Source organism: Rhipicephalus sanguineus, chromosome 5 (assembly GCF_013339695.2).
Source record: "Rhipicephalus sanguineus isolate Rsan-2018 chromosome 5, BIME_Rsan_1.4, whole genome shotgun sequence".
NCBI lineage: Eukaryota > Metazoa > Arthropoda > Arachnida > Ixodida > Ixodidae > Rhipicephalus > Rhipicephalus sanguineus.
In genome coordinates, this window is record NC_051180.1 from 3,888,035 (window position 1) to 3,907,434 (window position 19,400).

Sequence of the window (19,400 nt, forward strand, 5' to 3'; positions counted from 1 at the left end):
CAGCGGCCGCGGCCGGGTCAGCAGTCGAGTGCCATAACCACTAGACCACCGTGGCGGGGTGTGTGTGTGTTTGTGTGTGCGCGTCACTGCGTGTGTGTATGTGTGTTTGTGTACGGAATTTTTTAATGAGAATGCGTATAGAAACATACAATACGTTTTCTATTAGCTTCCAGCCAAATGGATCTGCAAGGGCATCACAACTGCAACAAATGTTGTCCAGAGTTTTACAGCGAAAGCTGTTATGAGATAACAACAAGGGCCGTTTTTGGCGCTGTAGTTGTCCGCCGACGCCGCCGGTGTCCATAACCAATATCGCTCGAAAAAAAAAACGAAATAAAGAATTTCCAGGATGGAACGAGGTTCGAACCTGGGCCCTCTGCGTGGGGCCCAGTACTCTACCTCAGAGCCATGCCGGTGCTTGAAACTGCTTTGCAAAAAGACCCTATACAAGCTTCATGTCGGGAAGGAACCACATTAACATATATAATCTAGCGTGGTGGAAGAGTAACATAACAACCAAGCGTCACACAACACGAATTCTGTAACCAGGCGTCACACAATGCGAATTGCGCAAAGAGTGGGTTGTTGAATGCTTCCAACCCATTACAAAGGGTTCCGCCATAATTATTCATCGTCATCAGCCACAACATCAACAAATTGCACATAATGCCTTACAGGTGTTTAGTAGGTACCACGGTTCTCTGCAGAATTACGAAAAATTGCATAGTGGCTGCTTCCCGACTTCACAAAAATTATGATTTGGAGTGTAGTGAGTTCCTCGCAAGTGCACTTCTATTGGTTGCCAAGCAAGCCCTTAAGGCTCCCATGATCCATTTCCTCAGGGTCTCAATAAAGTTAATTCCCACTCTCTATCTCTTTCTCTCGCTAGCGTATGTTACAAAGCGTGGTGGGAGAGGGAAATAACGACCGGGCGTCACACAGTGCGATTTACGTAACTAGTGGGTCCTTAAAGCTTCCAACCCATTACAAAAGGCTCAGTCATAATCCTTCATCGTCATCAGCCGTTGCATAAAGAATCTGCACATAATGCTTTAAAGATGGTACCTCGCTTCTTTGCAGAATGAGGAGTAATGTCGTGGTGGGTGCTTCCCAACTTCGCAAAAATTATGATTTGTGGCGTAGTGGGCACGGTGCTAGTGTACTTCTATTGAGTTTTCATAACGGGCTTTAGAAATGCCACTCTTCGAGCTTTCGCTGCAACTGTGCTGCCCTTTCTGCGCAAGCCTGGCGTTTTTTAAACGCTCCCTTGCAAGCTTATATGAGTAAGCTCACTTTAGAAAGAAACGTAAGTTAAGGTCCTCTTCGCTTTGTTGATTTAGCATAGAATTGTTGAAGTGTTTCTTTTTCTATTTTTCTTGAACATAAAAAATGTTGCTCACGATTTCTCGGAGAAGATCATGATGTCGCCCATGCAAACAGGCTTTTCGACGTCATCACACTGTGGTGAAGGCTCCTCAGATGGCCAAGTGAACCGCATGACAACGCAGCTCTCGAGCGATGCCCCGGTACGAGAACCAACTGCTACTTCCATGAGCCCCATAGCTCAGGCAGCTGTGTAACCACTTACATTTCACGATATTAGTTTTGCTCAGCATGCCAAAAAATAGTATACTGGTATTAGGAAATATAGCTGTGCCATTGGTAAGGCAACTTTTTCTGTACTTCGCCGCTACAAGACACACTATAAAGAATGCGATGGACTTGCACAGCTTTCAGAGGAAACTCATTTGCAGACTTAGTGTAGTGGTTTGGCATCTAAAGAAAGTTATGCAGAAAATGCAAATTTGGACCATTGAGTAGAACCGAATATTTGTACGCGTAGTGATGGAGACATGGTGTCCGATTTGTGTCGGCTTCCTAAGGCCGAACACATATCTTCAATAACAGTCGTGAGAACTGTTGTGAAAGGTTTTTCACATTTGTTTTATACAGAAGGCCAGCAAAAGGCTTTGTTGTTTTTTTAATTTGACCATTACAAAGCATGAAAACATTCGTACGAAGAGAATTGAATCCACGTCAAACCCAATGAGATAGTTCTTTAAAATGGCAGTCGTGCATACTATGTACCGTTCATGCCGCCTTGCAAAATTTCTTCGGAGATCCTGACGAGCAGCTTACGTCCAACGACAGATTTCTGAAGATGTTTCTCTGTATTGACGAGTGACAGCTTCTCAAGTGTTCAAAACTAGGAACTGAGAAAATTGAATACTGCATGTCAAAACGTGTTTTACTTTTTATTTACGATGATTTTCCTGTTTATTCCAAGTGTATCGATGTTCTTGCCACACAGACTTCATTCTGTAGAGTTGTGTGCTGTGGTTTATTCGTTGTGTGTTGAGACTGTCCTTGTATTATTTGTAGACGATGTATTTGTTTGCACCTAACGTTGCGTCAGAACGTGTTTTGTGGAATAAAGTGTTCAAACGTATTTTCCATCTTTGCTTCAATGCCAGCAAGAATAGCACGTTTTCTTGGCAGTATTCTTTTTCAGTGAGTAGCATTTCCTAGGGTTGGGAGCTTCAGAAGTGAGCTTGTGCTTCTAGATCATGCGCACGTAAAGCAATTGCATTAGTGCATCCCAATTGAGTCCTCACATATGTTGTGTGAGGTTACGATTCGTTATGATATGGCACAATGTAGGGATGCATGTAAACCAAATCCTAAGCATGATACCGGAATGTGAATGCTACAGGCTTTACTGCGGTCTTTTTCATGACTTTTCAAACGCTTTCATTGATGCTATTCAGCACTCTCTGATAGCACGGATGTTTTGAGATACACCTAAAAAATTACATTGGCATTTTTTAAACGCAATGAATGTTTGGATGACTTACTTTATGGCCATCGTGTGGATATGGGCGTCACCCACTTGTCTGGCCTAACTAAACCGATATGACACTTAAATCAGACGTCAGCATTAAATTTTGGTATATATTTGCTGCATACCTGAATTGCAGCTTAGGAGTTATTTCTCAGTTTATTATGATAAGAACATTGAAAACAGTTGTTTGACTGCAATGTTGTGTAGGCATGTTTTCGGGGAACACAAATACAGTTAATCTACAGTAAATGTATACGAAGCATTGTCGCAAATAGCGACAGCCCTACTTACAAAACAGATAGAACTACTGGTGATCCAGGCACTAAATAAATTGAGCTCTGCTGCGTATGCAACCTAGTCAAAAATAACTGGAACACTGTTTCGCACATTAAAAATTTTATCTGGGACACACGTTACACCTAAATAAGCGGACATTTTTGCAAAAAAAGTTCCGCTTACTAGCTGGAACTTATGTGGAACCTGATAAGGACTACAGGGACTCCGCACGTAAAATAAAATCACTGGCTTACGGCATCGCTGGGCAATGAATGAGTGAAGGGCAAGTCATTTGTCTTACAGAGAAGCAGTTAACGCCTCTCTAGGCTGGTCTTGAGTCGGCTTTTGCACGCCCGGTCTCTTAACATGAATACGTACCAACTAGCTGAACTCTCTGCTATTTCAAGTCCGCAGCATCGCCGGGCTGGCTGAGCGTGAAAGCGAAGCGCAGTCAAGTATGGAGAGGGTGATGGCATAGCACAGAATAGCTGATGCGAGCTGTAGAAGAGGGAGGAAGCGAGAGTTGAGGAGCGTCAGCGCATAGGTGGCCTTTTCGACAGATTACTCTGTTTCACATGCTGTCCTGCTACTTGTTGTGCGGTCATGAATAGAGAACAATGGTGGCATCGCTTTTCGAAATATTACAGAAATTTCCATTGGCAATTTTATGGGTTTAATGGAACGATACGTGTGCTCTATGCATACTGGAGTATTTCATAAAGAATAAGTAAAAAATGAAAGGCCATGTAAATTTTTGACGGTAGACAGATCCTTGTAAAAGCAAAGTTCGGGTTTCGCGAGGGGGAGTCAACGGAAATGGCACTGCTTAGTGTAAAGGGAAAGATACTTTTAATATGGATGAAAAGCGATTCACTGTCGGACATTTCTTAGATTTCAAAAAAGTATTCGATTCTATTAAAAATGATATTTTATTTCATAAGCTCCCGTTTTATAGCATTCGAAGAGTTGCCTTTAAACTAATTCGTAGTTGTTTTTCCCATCGATTGTAGTACCCATGTTTAAATGGCTATCAATCACAGCTGAAGCAATTATTATATGGTGTACCACAAGGGTCTGTTCTAGGTCCATTGTTCTTTATTATCTAGATTAATCATATAATCGCCATCCCAAGAACTCCTCAAATCGTTCTGTATGCAGATGATACTAGTGTGTTCGTCTCTGGCATGCACCTCGATAAGATACACGTTGCACCTAATACATGGTTACAAGAGTTATCATTATGGATGAATATGAATAACTGAGCTTGAATGTTAATAAAACTAAGATTATTGTACTCAAGGCACGCGACAAACCTGATGATTCTGAAATCCAATTACGTTTGAAAACAATGTAATTGAATGTGTCTCCTTCTACAAGTTTTTAGGTGTCTTTCTTGAAGAACACTTGGATTGTTCCCAGCATATTAATAAAATTCATGCCAAGATATCAAGGTCCGTCGGTGTAGTTCACAAATTTAAAAACCTTGTTCCCAAATGTTTAAAATGGCAGTTATCTTAGACCTTAATTGATTCACATCTTCACTACTGCATTGTGAATTGGGGGTCGACAACCGAAACTAACCTTGTGAGGTTGATAACATTGCAGAATAAGGCGATACGATATGTCGAAAACCTTTCATACGCGACCACACAGGTTCGTACCTTTTAGAACACTCTGTTCTAGAAGTGACTGTTATATGGGTTGAATTTGCTCTCCCATGTTTACAGGGAAATCAAGCTTAATCCTTCTAAATATATTGAACTGCAGTCTAGCAGCAATGCGCCTTATAAATTAAGAGGCGACCATTACAGAATTTCATGTGTTCGAACTATCTGTGGAAGCCAAATTCTAACATGCTTAATTCCACATCATCTCAACAGGCATACACGGGCCCTAGAAATTATATAGAAATCACTGCCCCCGTATGCTCTTTAAAAAAAAGTCACAGCTTCGCCTGAAGGGCGAAGCAATGCGTGCGATAGCAAGAAATTGGAATGTCACAGAAAGAACGGCAAGCAGCTAGAAACTCGCTGCGCGCTGCTCAAGCAAAAAGGACTTAGGAATTAGGAAAAGAAAACACACAAGGAGAGTGCGAACTAACTATCACAGCTCGGCACTTGCAGCGCGCTTCTCAAACACAAAGAATGACGCACAAAAAGAACGCACAGGTATACAAAGGACGAGCGCGAACTGTCACAGCTATTCTTTCAACTAACCCCTAATTTGGATCTTCTAGCTAGTAGATCACTCCTTTCGCAAACGCGGCCGCTGCAGCGAGCAAAGTGACCTTCGTGTGGTCTATAGCTTCAACGCATACTTTGCGGCGAAAGCACAACGCGTACACAACTCCCCTTCAAGACATAATCGCTCGAGCACGGTCGACCACGCCCTGTACGTCCGAGTACAAGTCGAAGGCGCGCATCCCCACTCCGGTGAAACACTAGACAGTTTTGTAGCGTTAGCTACACTTGCCTAGCCGGAGCCGATATCGCGTGGAGGGTCATGAGCCGTGCTGCGCATGCGCGAGGATCAGTGATGTCACATAGCTGGGTCACCGAAGCTGGCATCTCACGCGCTCTCCGACACCGCCGCGCGCGGCTCGCCGCTGCTAGTCTGCGCGTTCCGGAGGAGCGGCGTCTTTCTTTCTCTCTTCAACTTCATTCTTACGCCGAAAGTAGGGCAACGTTTCCGAACGCGCCAACGTCTTCATGTCAGCGCTTTTGTTGTCCTTTTGTTTTCGCGTTCGTCGTTTCACCCGCTGTGCGCTGCCGTATTCCGTAATAGTCTTCATGTCGTACGTACTAGAAGTGTTTAGTGCGGTTCATTGAGCAGTTTCTGTCAACTCTATAGTCTAGTAATTATTCTCCCAAATTATTCAGGCCTATGCGCAATGTGTTAACTATCGATTACTGTTTAGACGGTTTAGCAATGAGCAATATGTTGTAGGGTAATACGTCGATTGCAAAACTTTCTAGAGAATCGTTCAAGTAAGTATTGCTATCGCAACAACAATATAGTCATGAAAAGAAAAAGTGTGCACGAGTTCAAAATGTAAAGAGAGAGAGCGAGAGAGAAAACGCTGTGAATATAATGGTATCTGTGAATAAGTGGAAATTTCGGGGTGTAAGGGCAGGAATGCAGACGCGTTTGCCAAGCGGGAATGAGTAAACGAAATCGTTTGTGCGAGAACTTGGCCGCTGGACGCAGCTCCCTGAAGTAGCTGGGAACTTTCTTTCTTTTCTCTTTTAGGGAGCAGGAAGGGAAGAAAGCCGACAAGGGCGGAATGAGCTTGTCAGGAAGTTCGGAGCTTCCGTTGGAGCTGTCAGTCAGTGCAGACGGCCATTAGGCACGGCCGCTTAAGTCGTTTACATCATTGCTTCGAAGAAAGTCTGCAGGTGCGTGAACAGCGCAAGGTGAACCGTATTTCTTGACGGCACAAGCTGCAGAGAAGAGGAAGAAAGCGAAGCAAAATAGAGCAAATGAAAGCTGTGGAAGAAAGTACAGTGAGGGCGCAAGGAGAAGAAAAAAAGTGCCGTTACCCGCTGCAGCAGCTACAATGTGCTCAGACTGCGTTTTGTTTTGCTCTGAATACTTTCTCTTCTCTGGCTACTTTGATCTGAGACAGAGAAGTCGCTCTTTATCAACAGGATGAAGTTCGCACAACCTCATCTCTTAACGCATTCTGTTAAAGTCGAAGGAGGGATTCTGCTGTTTCATCGAGCTCGAAGGCATGTTGGAAATCAGTGAACATTGCCTGCTCACTAATATGTATGTATATATGTGTACTAGAATCTCCTTTTCACGCGTCGTCCTCACAACGTTCCTGTCCGCTACGTTGTGAACTTGTAGTAGAATTACATGAAGAATATTTTGTGTAGTTAATATTTCAATGTAACAGCGGACAGCAAAACGAGCAGACTGATAGGACAAGAAATGACGCACAGAACAAGCGCTGATTCGCAACTGAATGGTTTATTGCACATTACACATACATATAAGCAACGTGCAGGTACACGTGACATGGATCGCGGCCGCTGTCTTGTCTAGTTAGATGAAATCATGAACGCACCTGTCGCAGAAAATCAAATTCTTTGTCAAATAGATCAACTGATGTTTGACTTAAACAGTTTTCTTTTTTAACAATATGATATCACCTGTCTGTTATTCTGATGCCAATGAATATAAATTTTCTTAGTGCTTGTGAAGACAGTGGAGCACCCACATGATCGACAGTGGAATGAGCTAGATTGGAATGAGCCGCATTCTTCAAAGAAGCATAGTGTTCCTTCAGTCTAGTGTTAATACACGTCCCGTCTGTCCGATATATAATCTACCACACGAGAACGGAATTCTGTACACAACACCACATTCACACGGTACATATTTCTGGGCATTGTGCTCGGGCTCGATTTCACATGTCTTCTTGTGTCGAGAGTCCTGCTTGACAATGGGACACATCCTGCTAAACTCATTTTTGCTAGAAAACACAACGTTCACACCAAATCTGTTACCAACATTCTTGAGCCCGTGGGCCAACTTGTGCTTGTATGGAATGAAATACTACATTGAAAGATGAACGGATACCACCTCGCCCGAGTTGCCGTCCTTCTGCATTTTATTCTTATTGCGTGTAACTTTTATAACACGAAAAATGTAAAACAGGAAGAAAGAACACTTACCATGACACGCCACTCTAATACTAAAAACTGTTAGGAGCTGGTTCGAGAGCAGTTTGAAAGTGTTATTCCTCACAGCAGGATGCAACACGCTCGACTGCCTATGTTGTTGTAGATTGCACTGCCGGCATATGTCGCGATGAGCAACGTAGGGATGTTTGGCGCATTGCATGCCTACCAAAATTCCTACGGGGTTTTTCGGCTCGCCGACAGATGTGTCCGTGATCCTGAGATGAGTTGGCGTTCAAAACGCGGGTCTCTAGAAGCGAGGGATCACCAATTACGGGAAGACCAAACTGGCTGTCTCTTGGCTCTTGGCTCTGGCTCTTGCGGCTCTCTGAGCTTGGTCTAGGAGTGGCGATTGGCTCTTTCGGTCCTCGCTTGCGAACAGTGTCTCCCACTGCCGAGCAAAGTCAGCTGCCCTTAGAAGGGGCGAGTTATTTGAAATGTTGCGGAACTGGAGCAATACTCGAGGCTCAATTACGTTGAAATCAAAGGAGTGCCGGTCACTCAGGGTGAGGACGGTGTGGCCACTGTGAAGCAGATTGGCGAAGATGTTCAGTATCCTCGTGCCCAGCGACTTTGACGCAGTTCATCGCGCCTCAACTAACGCAGAAAAAAATTTGGCAGATCCCACGCGTTGCGGGAACCGGTTTCATGCGAAGCAGTCAGCGAGTATTTCTATGGTGTATTTTATGGCTTGGAGCCAAGCGTTACGAGGTGGGTCGACGTGTCTTTGTAAGTGTAGTAGCTGCGTGCACATCGTGGGTTTACCAGGCACGTCGACAACACTGGCACCTAAAGGGTAACCTATGGTGACACGTAACATTAGCCCTGACGTTAGAGTACATACGTCAGTATTATCGAAACTAAGTGCACTTTATGGTGCAATCATGTGAATATCATACGTAACTTTCGTTAATGTATTACTCCGGGGTCCAGCATTGCTTCAGTGTAGCTTGCTGAATCATAGCGATACAAATGTAAAGTTTATTAGGCTGCTATAAAAGCGGAGCGAACACTGGAACCACCGACGTTCATCTGATATGACGCCTGTATCGTAGGAGTACATATATAGTGTTTATTGCTTTCTTGTAAAATTAGATAGCCAGTACCACAACCACAATCGACGATACACCGACATTACGCCTGCATAGGCTGTTTTTCTAAACCACTTTATAGACCTGGCGTGGCTGTGTGGTAGAATAACTGATTGCCACGCAGAATGCTTTGGTTCAATTCTTACTGGTATTGTAACTTGTATTATTTCCATTCGTCGGGTCAACGCTGCCGATGTAGGTTTTTCTTAACACTCTCGCATTTAAATTACCAATGTCTGTTGCGCCGTTCCTGGGTAGATGAACTGTCAAATACCTGTGGCACATACCAGTACACCGCGGCCCGTGGGAAACGGGTATGTGCCACACGTGTCTGTAGGAAAGGAGGTTTGACGACGTATTCGACAGGATTTTCACGTTATTCATGTCGTGACCCGACAGTCATATTTGTCAAATCCTCTCACCCTCCCATGCCAATTTTGGTCTAAAGCAAGTTAAGGAGGCGATCATGAGAGCACCCCGATGTAGGCGGCTAGATAGATAGATAGATAGATAGATAGATAGATAGATAGATAGATAGATAGATAGATAGATAGATAGATAGATAGATAGATAGATAGATAGATAGATAGATAGATAGATAGATAGATAGATAGATAGATAGATAGATAGATAGATAGATAGATAGATAGATAGATAGATAGATAGATAGATAGATAGATAGATAGATAGATAGATAGATAGAAACGCTCGAAGTGCCACAGGCTCGCTAAGAAATGCCTCGCATCTCAAAAAAAAACATTGTCCCGTGGTTCTGCTGCCGGGATAAGCAAAACTGCCCCACCAACTGCTCCGGCTTTCCATTCTGCTAAAGAAAAGTCACTTTGTTAGTAGAGCGCGGAAGGCCCGTCCGAACACGTCTGATGTAGGGTAATATATGTCAATGATCACCTGTCTCCCGAGAACGAAATATTCTTTGCCAAGTCCCTTACTCTGAAAAAAAAGCACAAATGACAGTTTCTGTGGGCAGGCAATTGCCAGATCAAGGCTCGCAAGTCGGGTGATGGCGGAGTACATCGCACTATCGGAGACAGCGACCTTAGCATCTTTTCGTAGTTACGGGATTATACGTTCATTTTTGTCCCTGACACTCCTTCCACTTTCGTGTTGTCACCTTGACCCTGCTATCTCCTGACGACGGACGAGGCTAAGCGCATGAGAGTTAATAGTAATCGTTCTCTGGTTCATTCCCACGCACGAAGCCTCCGCAAAAATTCGGATAATATCTATAGCTTTATAAGTTCGCTCGCGCATTCCTTTTCCATCGTTAGCATATCTGAAACTTGGCTCAGCACTTGAGACGGGAATCTGCCATCGTACGAAGCTGAGTACTGCCACCGTTGTTCAGGCGGCTATGGTGGCCCAGTAATCCTTATCGCCTCTGATCTCTCCTACACCCTCCGACAAGACCTTTCCTTTGGCGTCACGCATTGTGAATCCGTGTGGATTGAATTACAGTCGAAACCCGCAATAACGAAATCGGTGAGGTAAGCACAAAATTTTGCTGTTGCGGGAATTTCGTTGGAGCGAGAATGCGGCAGAAAAGACATGGAATTTACAAAAAACACATTTTATTTCCAAAAGTCAGTAAGTTTGCTTTGGCGGGCCTTAGCATACAGCAATTTCATGCCTCTCGATCGGAAATCTGTTTTTGCCAGGGAAAAAAGTTCGCCCCATGCACTGGTCAGTGACGGCGGCACTGGGCTGTCACCAGCACCTTCATCAAGTGCGCCTACAGGCGAATCTTGTTCCGCCTCCGCTGGATAAGCGCGGATCAGCGCGGAATCGTAGACAGCGAGCTGCACGCAACGCCGAATTCTTCGGCGATGTCCATTTTTGTTGCGTTAGCTACACTTGTCCAGCCGGAGCCGATTTCGCGTGGAGGGTCATGAGCCGTGCTGCGCATGCGCGAGGATCAGTGATGGCACACAGCTCGCTTACCGGAGCCGGCATCTCATGCGCTCTTCGCCACCGTCGCGCGCGACTCGCCGCTGCTGGTCTGTGCGTTCGAGAGGAGTGACGTAGTAGCCATGGCAAACACACTGGCGCCGGCGGGCGTGCAGCTATTCGCGTTCGCTGTGCAGTCGCCGTCTGACACTGCGCTGGAGCCACTTGATAGCGCCTCTGACTGGGGTTTGCAGGTGGGTAAGCCATGGAGAAGGAGAGCGCAAATGCTGCTCAACGGCGCAGAAGAGCCGAGAAGCTTATCTCATCGGATCCCGAAGTAGCTGCCTGGCAATTAGCGGTTCAGCGTACGAAGAATGAACAGAAGAAGGCTAATAATCCTAGACAATCTGGAAAGCTAAGAATAATCAGCTGAACCTTTGCTAACGCTACGTATATCCTGGCATAGCCGAGCTAAGCCACTGCAAACTTTTTTCCTGCCCTTTTCCACCGCACTGATGATTGCAGCCTTATCTTCCAGCGAGATGAACTTCCGCTTTTTCGTTGGAGGTGGCATCTTCGCAGGCAGCGAAATCGGACGAAGCAATACCAACACACAGTTCACGTTGCACCAAGCGACCAAGCAAACGCTCCACAAATGGCTCCACACACGCGACCATGTGCGCGCAAAGCCGACAAAGTCAAGCACACAGCCAAGCCAACGAACGAAACTCCATGAGGAATGTGGATTTGGCTACGTAGTCCGCGATAACGAGCAGGTGTTTCGGCAAGCCATCATCATCATCATTGTCGCCAGCTTTATGTTTTTTTTTCTAAACAATGATGGCGGCTGCTTCTTAAGTGCGCTGTATTTATATTTTTGCACAATTTAAGTGTAGCATGAATGCATTTCAGCAGTTTTCGAATGTAGTTAATGTTGCGAGAGTAGATTACTTGCGCACTCTTGTTTCAAAAATTTCGTTAATGAGGGACTGCGGTATGAACATCTTTCATAGTCGCGAGTTACGAAATGCATTGATTCCTATGGGCGTTCGCCGGTGCTCCGAAAATATTTCGTTGCGGTGAGAATTTCGTTCCCTCGCGATTTTGTTATCGCGGGTTTCGACTGTAGATCATTCTTTCTTAAATAATAATAACAACGTGATTCTGGGCTGCATTTGCCGTTCCCCTTGTTCGAAAGTGCGGGATTTCATTCCGCGCCTGGACACCATTTTGTATCAGTTATCATCTGAAGGCAACCTATTAGTTGGAGACATCAACGTTGATTTGCTTAGGACTGATAATTGTGCATAAACAAAATATTTTGATTGTTTCGGTGATTATGGTTTTGAATCTCTCATCTCATCTCCTACTGCACGTCTTCTTTCTGGTGGTGCTTCACTGCTGGATCACGTAATCTGTAATTTCTCGCCCTCTCCCTGTGCAGGAGAAATTGACGTGAACACCACTGATCATTATCTGATATTTCTTCTATTCAACGTGGTGAAGACATTTCATTCACTTACGCATGTTACTTCCATCTTTGACCAGGTATCATTTTTCACTTCTATAACTAACACTGATTGGTCCACTGTTACGTCATTATGGGATGTAGATCAGGCATTCAACAAGTTTTCTCCTCTTTTCCTCAAAAAGAGTCTGCGAAAACAGTTCAATGGAGAAAGAAAGGAAATATCCTAAGAACTAACGGTTAACTCAGATATTGCTGAAAGGTATGCGTAAGAAAGAGAACGTGTACAGAAAACTTAAAACACAACCCTTCAACGCTGCTGAAAAATATTCTAACGTTCTTTCGTGTCTCCTGAAAAATGGCCAGAAAAAATATTATGACGACCGATTATAGAGCATAGGCGCAAACGCGAACGCGTAATTTTACTGCACAAGATCGTCCACAGGCCATCCGGTATTCACGCACCCTTCTCTTTTGTACCCGCTAATGCACGTGTCACTAGGCAAACCCACAGAGTAAACATTATTCCTTTCAGGACACACATTGACTGTTTTAAATTTTCGTTTTTTCCATTCACTGTTGAAACCTGGAACAACTTGGATGGTTCTCTTCGCGCATTGACACATGATGAGTTCGTTGAGAAACTACGAATACACATCTAGTTTTGATCTGTTTACATTGTCTTAGCGCTTGTCTTTTTCTGTATTCCCATCAACGTCTGTACTCGCACCTGATGAAAGATTTTGTTGTACAGCTATGTAAGCATATCGTATCTTTATCTGTTTGTTTAATCTTAGCGTTTCTTTAATTTGCTGTTTGTACTAATATATGTACCCACTCCTGCTATGTCTCGAAATCGAGACAGCTGTATTTATAAATAATAAATAAAATGTAATGACAAAAACAGTTCTTAAAGACAATGGCAGCTCTTCAACGATTTCTTATATTGATCACCACATAGTTTATCTTTACAGGAAGGGACAAATAGCGGCATCACACGTGAGAGCCCTGAAAGTGTTGCTGACGCTTTTAGTACATTTTTCAAAATTTTCTGTCAAAACCATAGCAGTTCACACTGTAATCTACGTCTTTCTAATCATTCTTTCCTTTTCTCTTTCCCGTGAGCCCTGACGACGTGTCTACAGCAATCAAATGTCTTAAAGAGACCAGCCCTGGTATAGAAAAAACTTCAGACGCCGCTTGAAACTTGTGGTAGATGCCACTTGAAAACCACTCTCTGTATAAACCTTTCATTCAAGGATGGCACGTTCCCCACTTCTTTAAGAGAGCTAAATTCTTCCGATGTTCCAATATATTGTCGCGGTGCAACGCCAACAAAGGACAAGAACAACTTGCAACAGCGAGACAGCGTGTTCAAAAGCAGCTGTACAGCCGAACGTCTTCTTTGTCTTTCTTCTTGAAACCTCCTGCCCCACTAGCTAGTCTCTAAAACCTCCCCATCGTCATTGTCTTTTATCTATACAGCCGTGTCACTCGCCTCTTCTTAAAAGAGCATCGCCCCGATGATAAACGAGGACCACCGTTTTATGGGAACGCACAGTCAGTCGCTCACATACGGCTTCATGCGTACTACATGCACAAGTTCAGGCCGGTGCTGGCGACGTCTCGTGCAATAGGGACTGTCAGGGACGACCTCGTAGGTGACGTCACTCAGCTGTCGCGATACTCGATATGGTCCGAAGTGACGCCTTAACAGTTTCTCGGAGAGTCCACGTTTTCGTATGGGCGTCCAAACCCACACTCTGTCGCCGGTTGCGTAGGTTACTGTCCTGCGGTGGGCATTATAGCGGCCTGCGTCGTAGTCTTGTTGCTGGCGGATCCGCAAGCGTGCGAGCTGCCTAGCTTCTTCTGCGCGTTGAGTAAACATATCGCCGTCCGTGTCAGTGTCGTCCCATTCGTGTAGTAACATCGCATCCAACATCGTCCGTACCTCCCGTCCGTGAACGAGGCTGAATGGAGTCATGCGAATCGTTTCTTGTTTAGCTGTATTGTATGCGAACGTGATATAGGGCAAGATTTCGTCAAAATTTTTGTGTTGGACATCCACGTACATCGAAAGCATGTCTTCGATCGTCTTGTTTAGGCGCTCTGTTAGCCCGTTTGTTTGCAGGTGGTAGGCGGTGGTCTTACTGTGAGTCGTTCAACTTAGCATCAAGACGTCGTCTAAAAGGGCTGCCGTGAATGCGGTTCCACGGTCTGTTATCACGACGCTTGGTGCACCATGTCGCAGTACAACATTTTCGATGAAAAATCTCACGACCTCCGCTGCTGTGCTTCTTTGGATAGCCTTTGTTTCGGCGTACCGGGTCAAATAATCCGTTGCGTCGATAACCCAGCGGTTCCCTGCAGTAGAAGTAGGAAGTGGACCAAAATATCCATTCCGATCTGGTCAAACGGCATTCGTGGGACTTGAACAGGTTGCAGCAGACCGGCTGGTTTGGTCGGAGGCGACTTGCGCCGCTGGCAGTCGAGGCAAGTACGAATGTGGTGCTTCACGGATGTCGGGAGTCTTGGCCAGTAGCATCTTTGCCGAACTCTTGCCAACGTGCGCGTGTAGCCTAAGTGGCCAGAAGTCACCTCGTTGTGGCATGCTTGAAGCACTTCAGTACGAAGGGTTGCAGGAATGACGAGCAAATAGGGAGATCCGATCGATGAAAAGTTTCTTTTATAAAGGATGCTGTTTCGTAGACAAAACGACGACAATATTCTTGCAAAAACTCTTGGTGCACTCTGAGACCGTCCGTCTAAGTAAATAATTAAACCAAGCAACTCGGGGTCATCACGTTGTTGTTGGACGATGGTGGAAGTGCCGAGGACACCAAGGAATGGAGCTTCATCCTCATCAGGTAGAGAAGCCGACTGTATTGGTGATCGGGACAGGCAGTCGGCGTCCTTATGTCGCTTCCCTGACTTGTGTATGACCGTCATATCAAACTCTTGCAGCCTGAGACTCCAACGCGCTAATCGGCCGGTGGGATCTTTGAGATTAGTCAACCGACAAAGTGAATGATGGTCGCTTATAACTTTGGTCGCTATATATATATATATATATATATAGTAAGAAGGAAGACAGCGGCGCTCGGGCACGGGCGCGAGGTCGGCTGGCGCGAAGAAGAGAACGACGAATCTAGAGAATAGAACAGCCGGCCTAGTGAACAGGCGTTGTCTCTATTTCTCTGTCTCGTTCCTCTACAATGGCGCAATTTACGACCATCGAACCGTGAGCTTATTCGCTTCCTCGTCCATGGCACCCGCCAACGTGCAGCCGCAGTAAGCGCTAGTTGAGGACGGCGTTCAGGCCTCCTCGGCACCTGCTCACCTGACGCCGCTGCAACCACCGTTCGGGGACGGCGCCTAGGACTCCTCGGTGGCTCCACACACCTTCACCGATACCTTTTCACGACAAGGGACGCCGTTCACGCGTCCTTGGCCATGAATCCCGCCGGCGTGACCACCGGGACCACCGCGAACTCCGTCTATTGCTTTCCCGGCGCCTCGACCGTCAACGGCGCGGAACTATCACGTGTCCTGACGGAACACTCTCGCCAGCTCGACCGCTTGTCGTCGGGGAACTCCGGTTTCTCGCCTGCCGCTTCACCGTCGTCGGCTGTTTGCGCAGTGCCGGTGTTCCGCGGCTTCCAGGATGTCTTCGGGTGGGTTGAGACTATCAACTCGCTCGGCACCCACCACGCCTGGTCGGACCATCAATAATGGCTGATTGCTATCGACCGCCTTCGCGATGCCGCTACGGCATGGCATGCCTACGAAGGCGTCCGGCAGCAATCCTGGTCGGAGTGGTGTGCAAAGTTGACGAGCCTTTTTCGCCCGCTTTTTCATGCCTGTGACCCCCTGCCTACCGACCCACTCTCGACCGCGCATGGGGGTTATGAGGCACACCACCTCGACGGCGCGGCTCGGACATGCACAAACCTGCCCTCCGCCCGAGATCAAGCTCGCAAGGCACAGCGCTTCTATGGTGCAGCTGTGCCCTTCACCAGCGTGCCCTCTCTCGGGCATCGAGCTCATGTGGGGCACCAGCTCGATGGGGCATTGGTGCCCTCGAGCCCCACGACAGAAACCCTCTCGGGCTGCCCTGAAACTGACGTCGGACGCCGGTCCTGCACTGCGCCGGTACACGACATCTTAACATCACTGAGAGAGACCAAGACCACTCCTCGTTTAGCGCAGTTGGAGGAGCCGGCCTCAGATTCCTCTTCGCTGGGGCACATACAGACACCAGCTCCGGTCGTGCTTGACACGCCTACAGTGCAGGCGCTGGAAGAGCCCAAGGCATCCATCGCTGTGCTCAATGACGAGTTTCATGACGGCGCTGAAGACACTCGCAGCAACCACTCCAACGACAGCAACACCGAATCCCGCGCGGCAAACACCGACGAGCAGGGTTTTTCGCCGAGTATATCGAATCCTGCGACGTTGCCAGAGACCACGACCGCCTTCGCGCACGTGACAGCACCTCTCGTGTCCTGTCCGCCTTTTGCGAAGGTACCGGAAGAGCCCATGACACACACCAGTGACACCGCTGCGCTCATAGACCCACCGGAGCTGCTTCTGCTGCTTCGAGAGCATTCCTTGAACGAATGCGCACTCGGTCACCTGATGCTGAGTGACAAGGTTCTCCGGGACAAGCTCAAGAATGTTGCCCTATCTATAATCCCAGAGCCCATTGAAGTACTATCATCTATCCCGAAGAAGCCTGCTGTAGAACCCCCAGCCAACGCACCCGGCGTGCCTTCTCGGATGCTGTTCCGGCAAGCTTCTTTGGCCGTGCCGCGTGTGCCACTTTCGCCACGACACAGCCAGTACCGCCCGCCAGAGACGTTTTCACTTCAGCGTCTAGAGCCTGTGAGCCTGCAACTACCAGCACTGCACAGCCAATGTCGTCCACCCGAAACCATTTCTGCAGCTCGCCATGTAATTTCGCAGCGTGGCCGAGTGTAAGGAAGACAGCGGCGCTCGGGCATGGGCGCGAGATCGGCTGTCGCGAAGACGAGAACGACGAAGCTAGAGAATAGAACAGCCGGCCTAGTGGACAGGCGTTGTGTCTATTTCTCTGTCTCATTCCTCGACAATATATATATATATATATATATATATATATATATATATATATATATATATATATATACGTAATAATTGCGAAGCATTTCTTAGCGAACCCAAGGCACTTCGAGGGTTTATATCTACGTATCTATCCATCTATCTAGCCGCCTACGTCTGGGTGTTCTCGTGATCGCCGCCTTAGCTTGGTGCAGACCAATATTGGCACGGGAGAGTAAGAGGGTTTGACGAATATGACTGTCAGGTCGTGACATGAATAACGTGAAAATCCTGTCTCGTACGTCGTCAGACTTGCCTCCAAACACGTGTGGCACAACGTGTCACAGCGTGTCACGGTCAGCCACAGGTAATTGACAGTTTATAACTTCCGAGGAACGGCGAGAACAGATAACGGTAATTTAAATGCAAGTGCGTAAAGAAGAACCGACATCGGCAGCGTTGACCCGACGAATGCAAAGCATAAAAATCACGATTCCAGCAGGAATCGAACCTAAGCATTGTGAGTGGCAGTCAGGTATCCTACCACAGAGCCGCGCCGCGTCTTGAAACTGCTTTAGAACAACACCCTGTGCAAGCTTAATGTTGGTGCAGTGTGAATTGTGGTTGCAGTGCTGGCTATCTAATTTTATAACAAAGTAATAAACATGACATATGCACTCTTATGACATCGAGGAAATTGCGCGACGAAAACAAGGACAGAAGAATACAAGTGCAAACACAGCGCAAACTTTCAACTGATATTGTTGTGCCACTGGATGTGCTTATATAATGCCACAGTATACATCGCGCCTGCGTGCAAATGGACGCGACGCGGAAAAGACCGCGCATGCATAAAAAAAACTCCAGGCGTGCGCTGAAACCGCAGCACAGTCACAGCGAAAGCTGGAAGAGCGGCGTTTCTAGAGCCCGTTGTACGCTCTCTTGGGGCTACTGATACAAGTACACTAGCAAGGTACCCACTGTGCCATAAATCACAATTTTTGTGAAGTTCGGAAGCACCTACTAAGCCATTATTCGCCATTCGGCGGAGAAGCGAGGCACCAGCTGCACGTCTGTAAGGCATTATGTGCACTTTGTTGACGCGACGACTGATGACGATGAAGAATTATGGCTCAGCCGTTTGTAATCGGTTGGAAGCTCTAAACGGCCCACCAGTTATGCAATTTGCATTGGGTGACGCCCGGTCGCTGTTTCCCTCTCCCGTGATGCTGTATAACATACGTTGACGTGGGAGAGAGAGACGGGGGGGGGGGGGGGCGAAGAACTTTAGTGAGACCCCGAGGAAATGGATCATGTGCTTATGGGCTTCCTTGGCAACCAATACAAGTGCACTTGCAAGGAACCCACTAGGCTATAAATCATTGTAATTTTTGAGAAGTAGGGCAGCAGGCACCGCGCCATTTTTCGTCATTTTACGGAGAGCCGTGGTACCTGCTAAACGCATGTAAGGCATTATGCGCACTTTGTTGATGCTGTGCCTGATGCCGATGAAGAATTATGGCAGAGGCCTTTGTAATGGGTTGGAAGCATTCAACAACCTACTCCTTGCGCAATTCGCATTGTGTAACGCCTGGTTACCGAATTCCCGTTGTGCGACGCTTGGTGCTTATTTTACTCTTCTACCACGCTATATTGCATATGCTAATGTGGTTCCTTCCCGACATGAAGCCTGTATAGGAGCTTTTTGCAAAGCAGTTTGAAGCACTGGCATGGCTCAGAGGTTGAATACTGGGCTCCCACGCAGAGGGCGCAGGTTCGAACCTCGTTCCATCCTGGAATGTTTTCTTATTTCGTTTTTTTTTTCTTGTTTCGAGCGATAGTGGTTACGGACACCGGCGGCGGCGGACAACTACGGCGCCAAAAACGGCCGCTGAAATGATCTCATAACAGCTTTCGCTGTAAAATGAGTGAAACAAACGATTACGCGTTAGAAGATCTTAGCAACACAAGCTCCTTACCGGTGAGGGCCAGTGATGGTGAGCTAACGCAGAAATCACCCAATTTTATAATCCCCTCTGCCTCGGTCACTTCGC

The 19,400-nt window shown here is 46.6% G+C and overlaps 1 protein-coding gene across 1 annotated transcript in view; it reads left to right on the plus strand.

Annotated features, from left to right (window-relative positions):
• Positions 1-1,421: 1,421 nt before the first annotated feature.
• The window catches only part of LOC119393130 (uncharacterized), a 356,820-nt gene continuing 338,841 nt past the window's right edge, over positions 1,422-19,400 (plus strand). Inside the window, exons 1-2 of the mRNA XM_049415848.1 lie at positions 1,422-1,526; positions 16,180-17,080. Coding sequence (XP_049271805.1) covers positions 1,422-1,526; positions 16,180-17,080 — 1,006 coding nt within the window. The remainder of the gene's footprint in view (positions 1,527-16,179; positions 17,081-19,400) is intronic.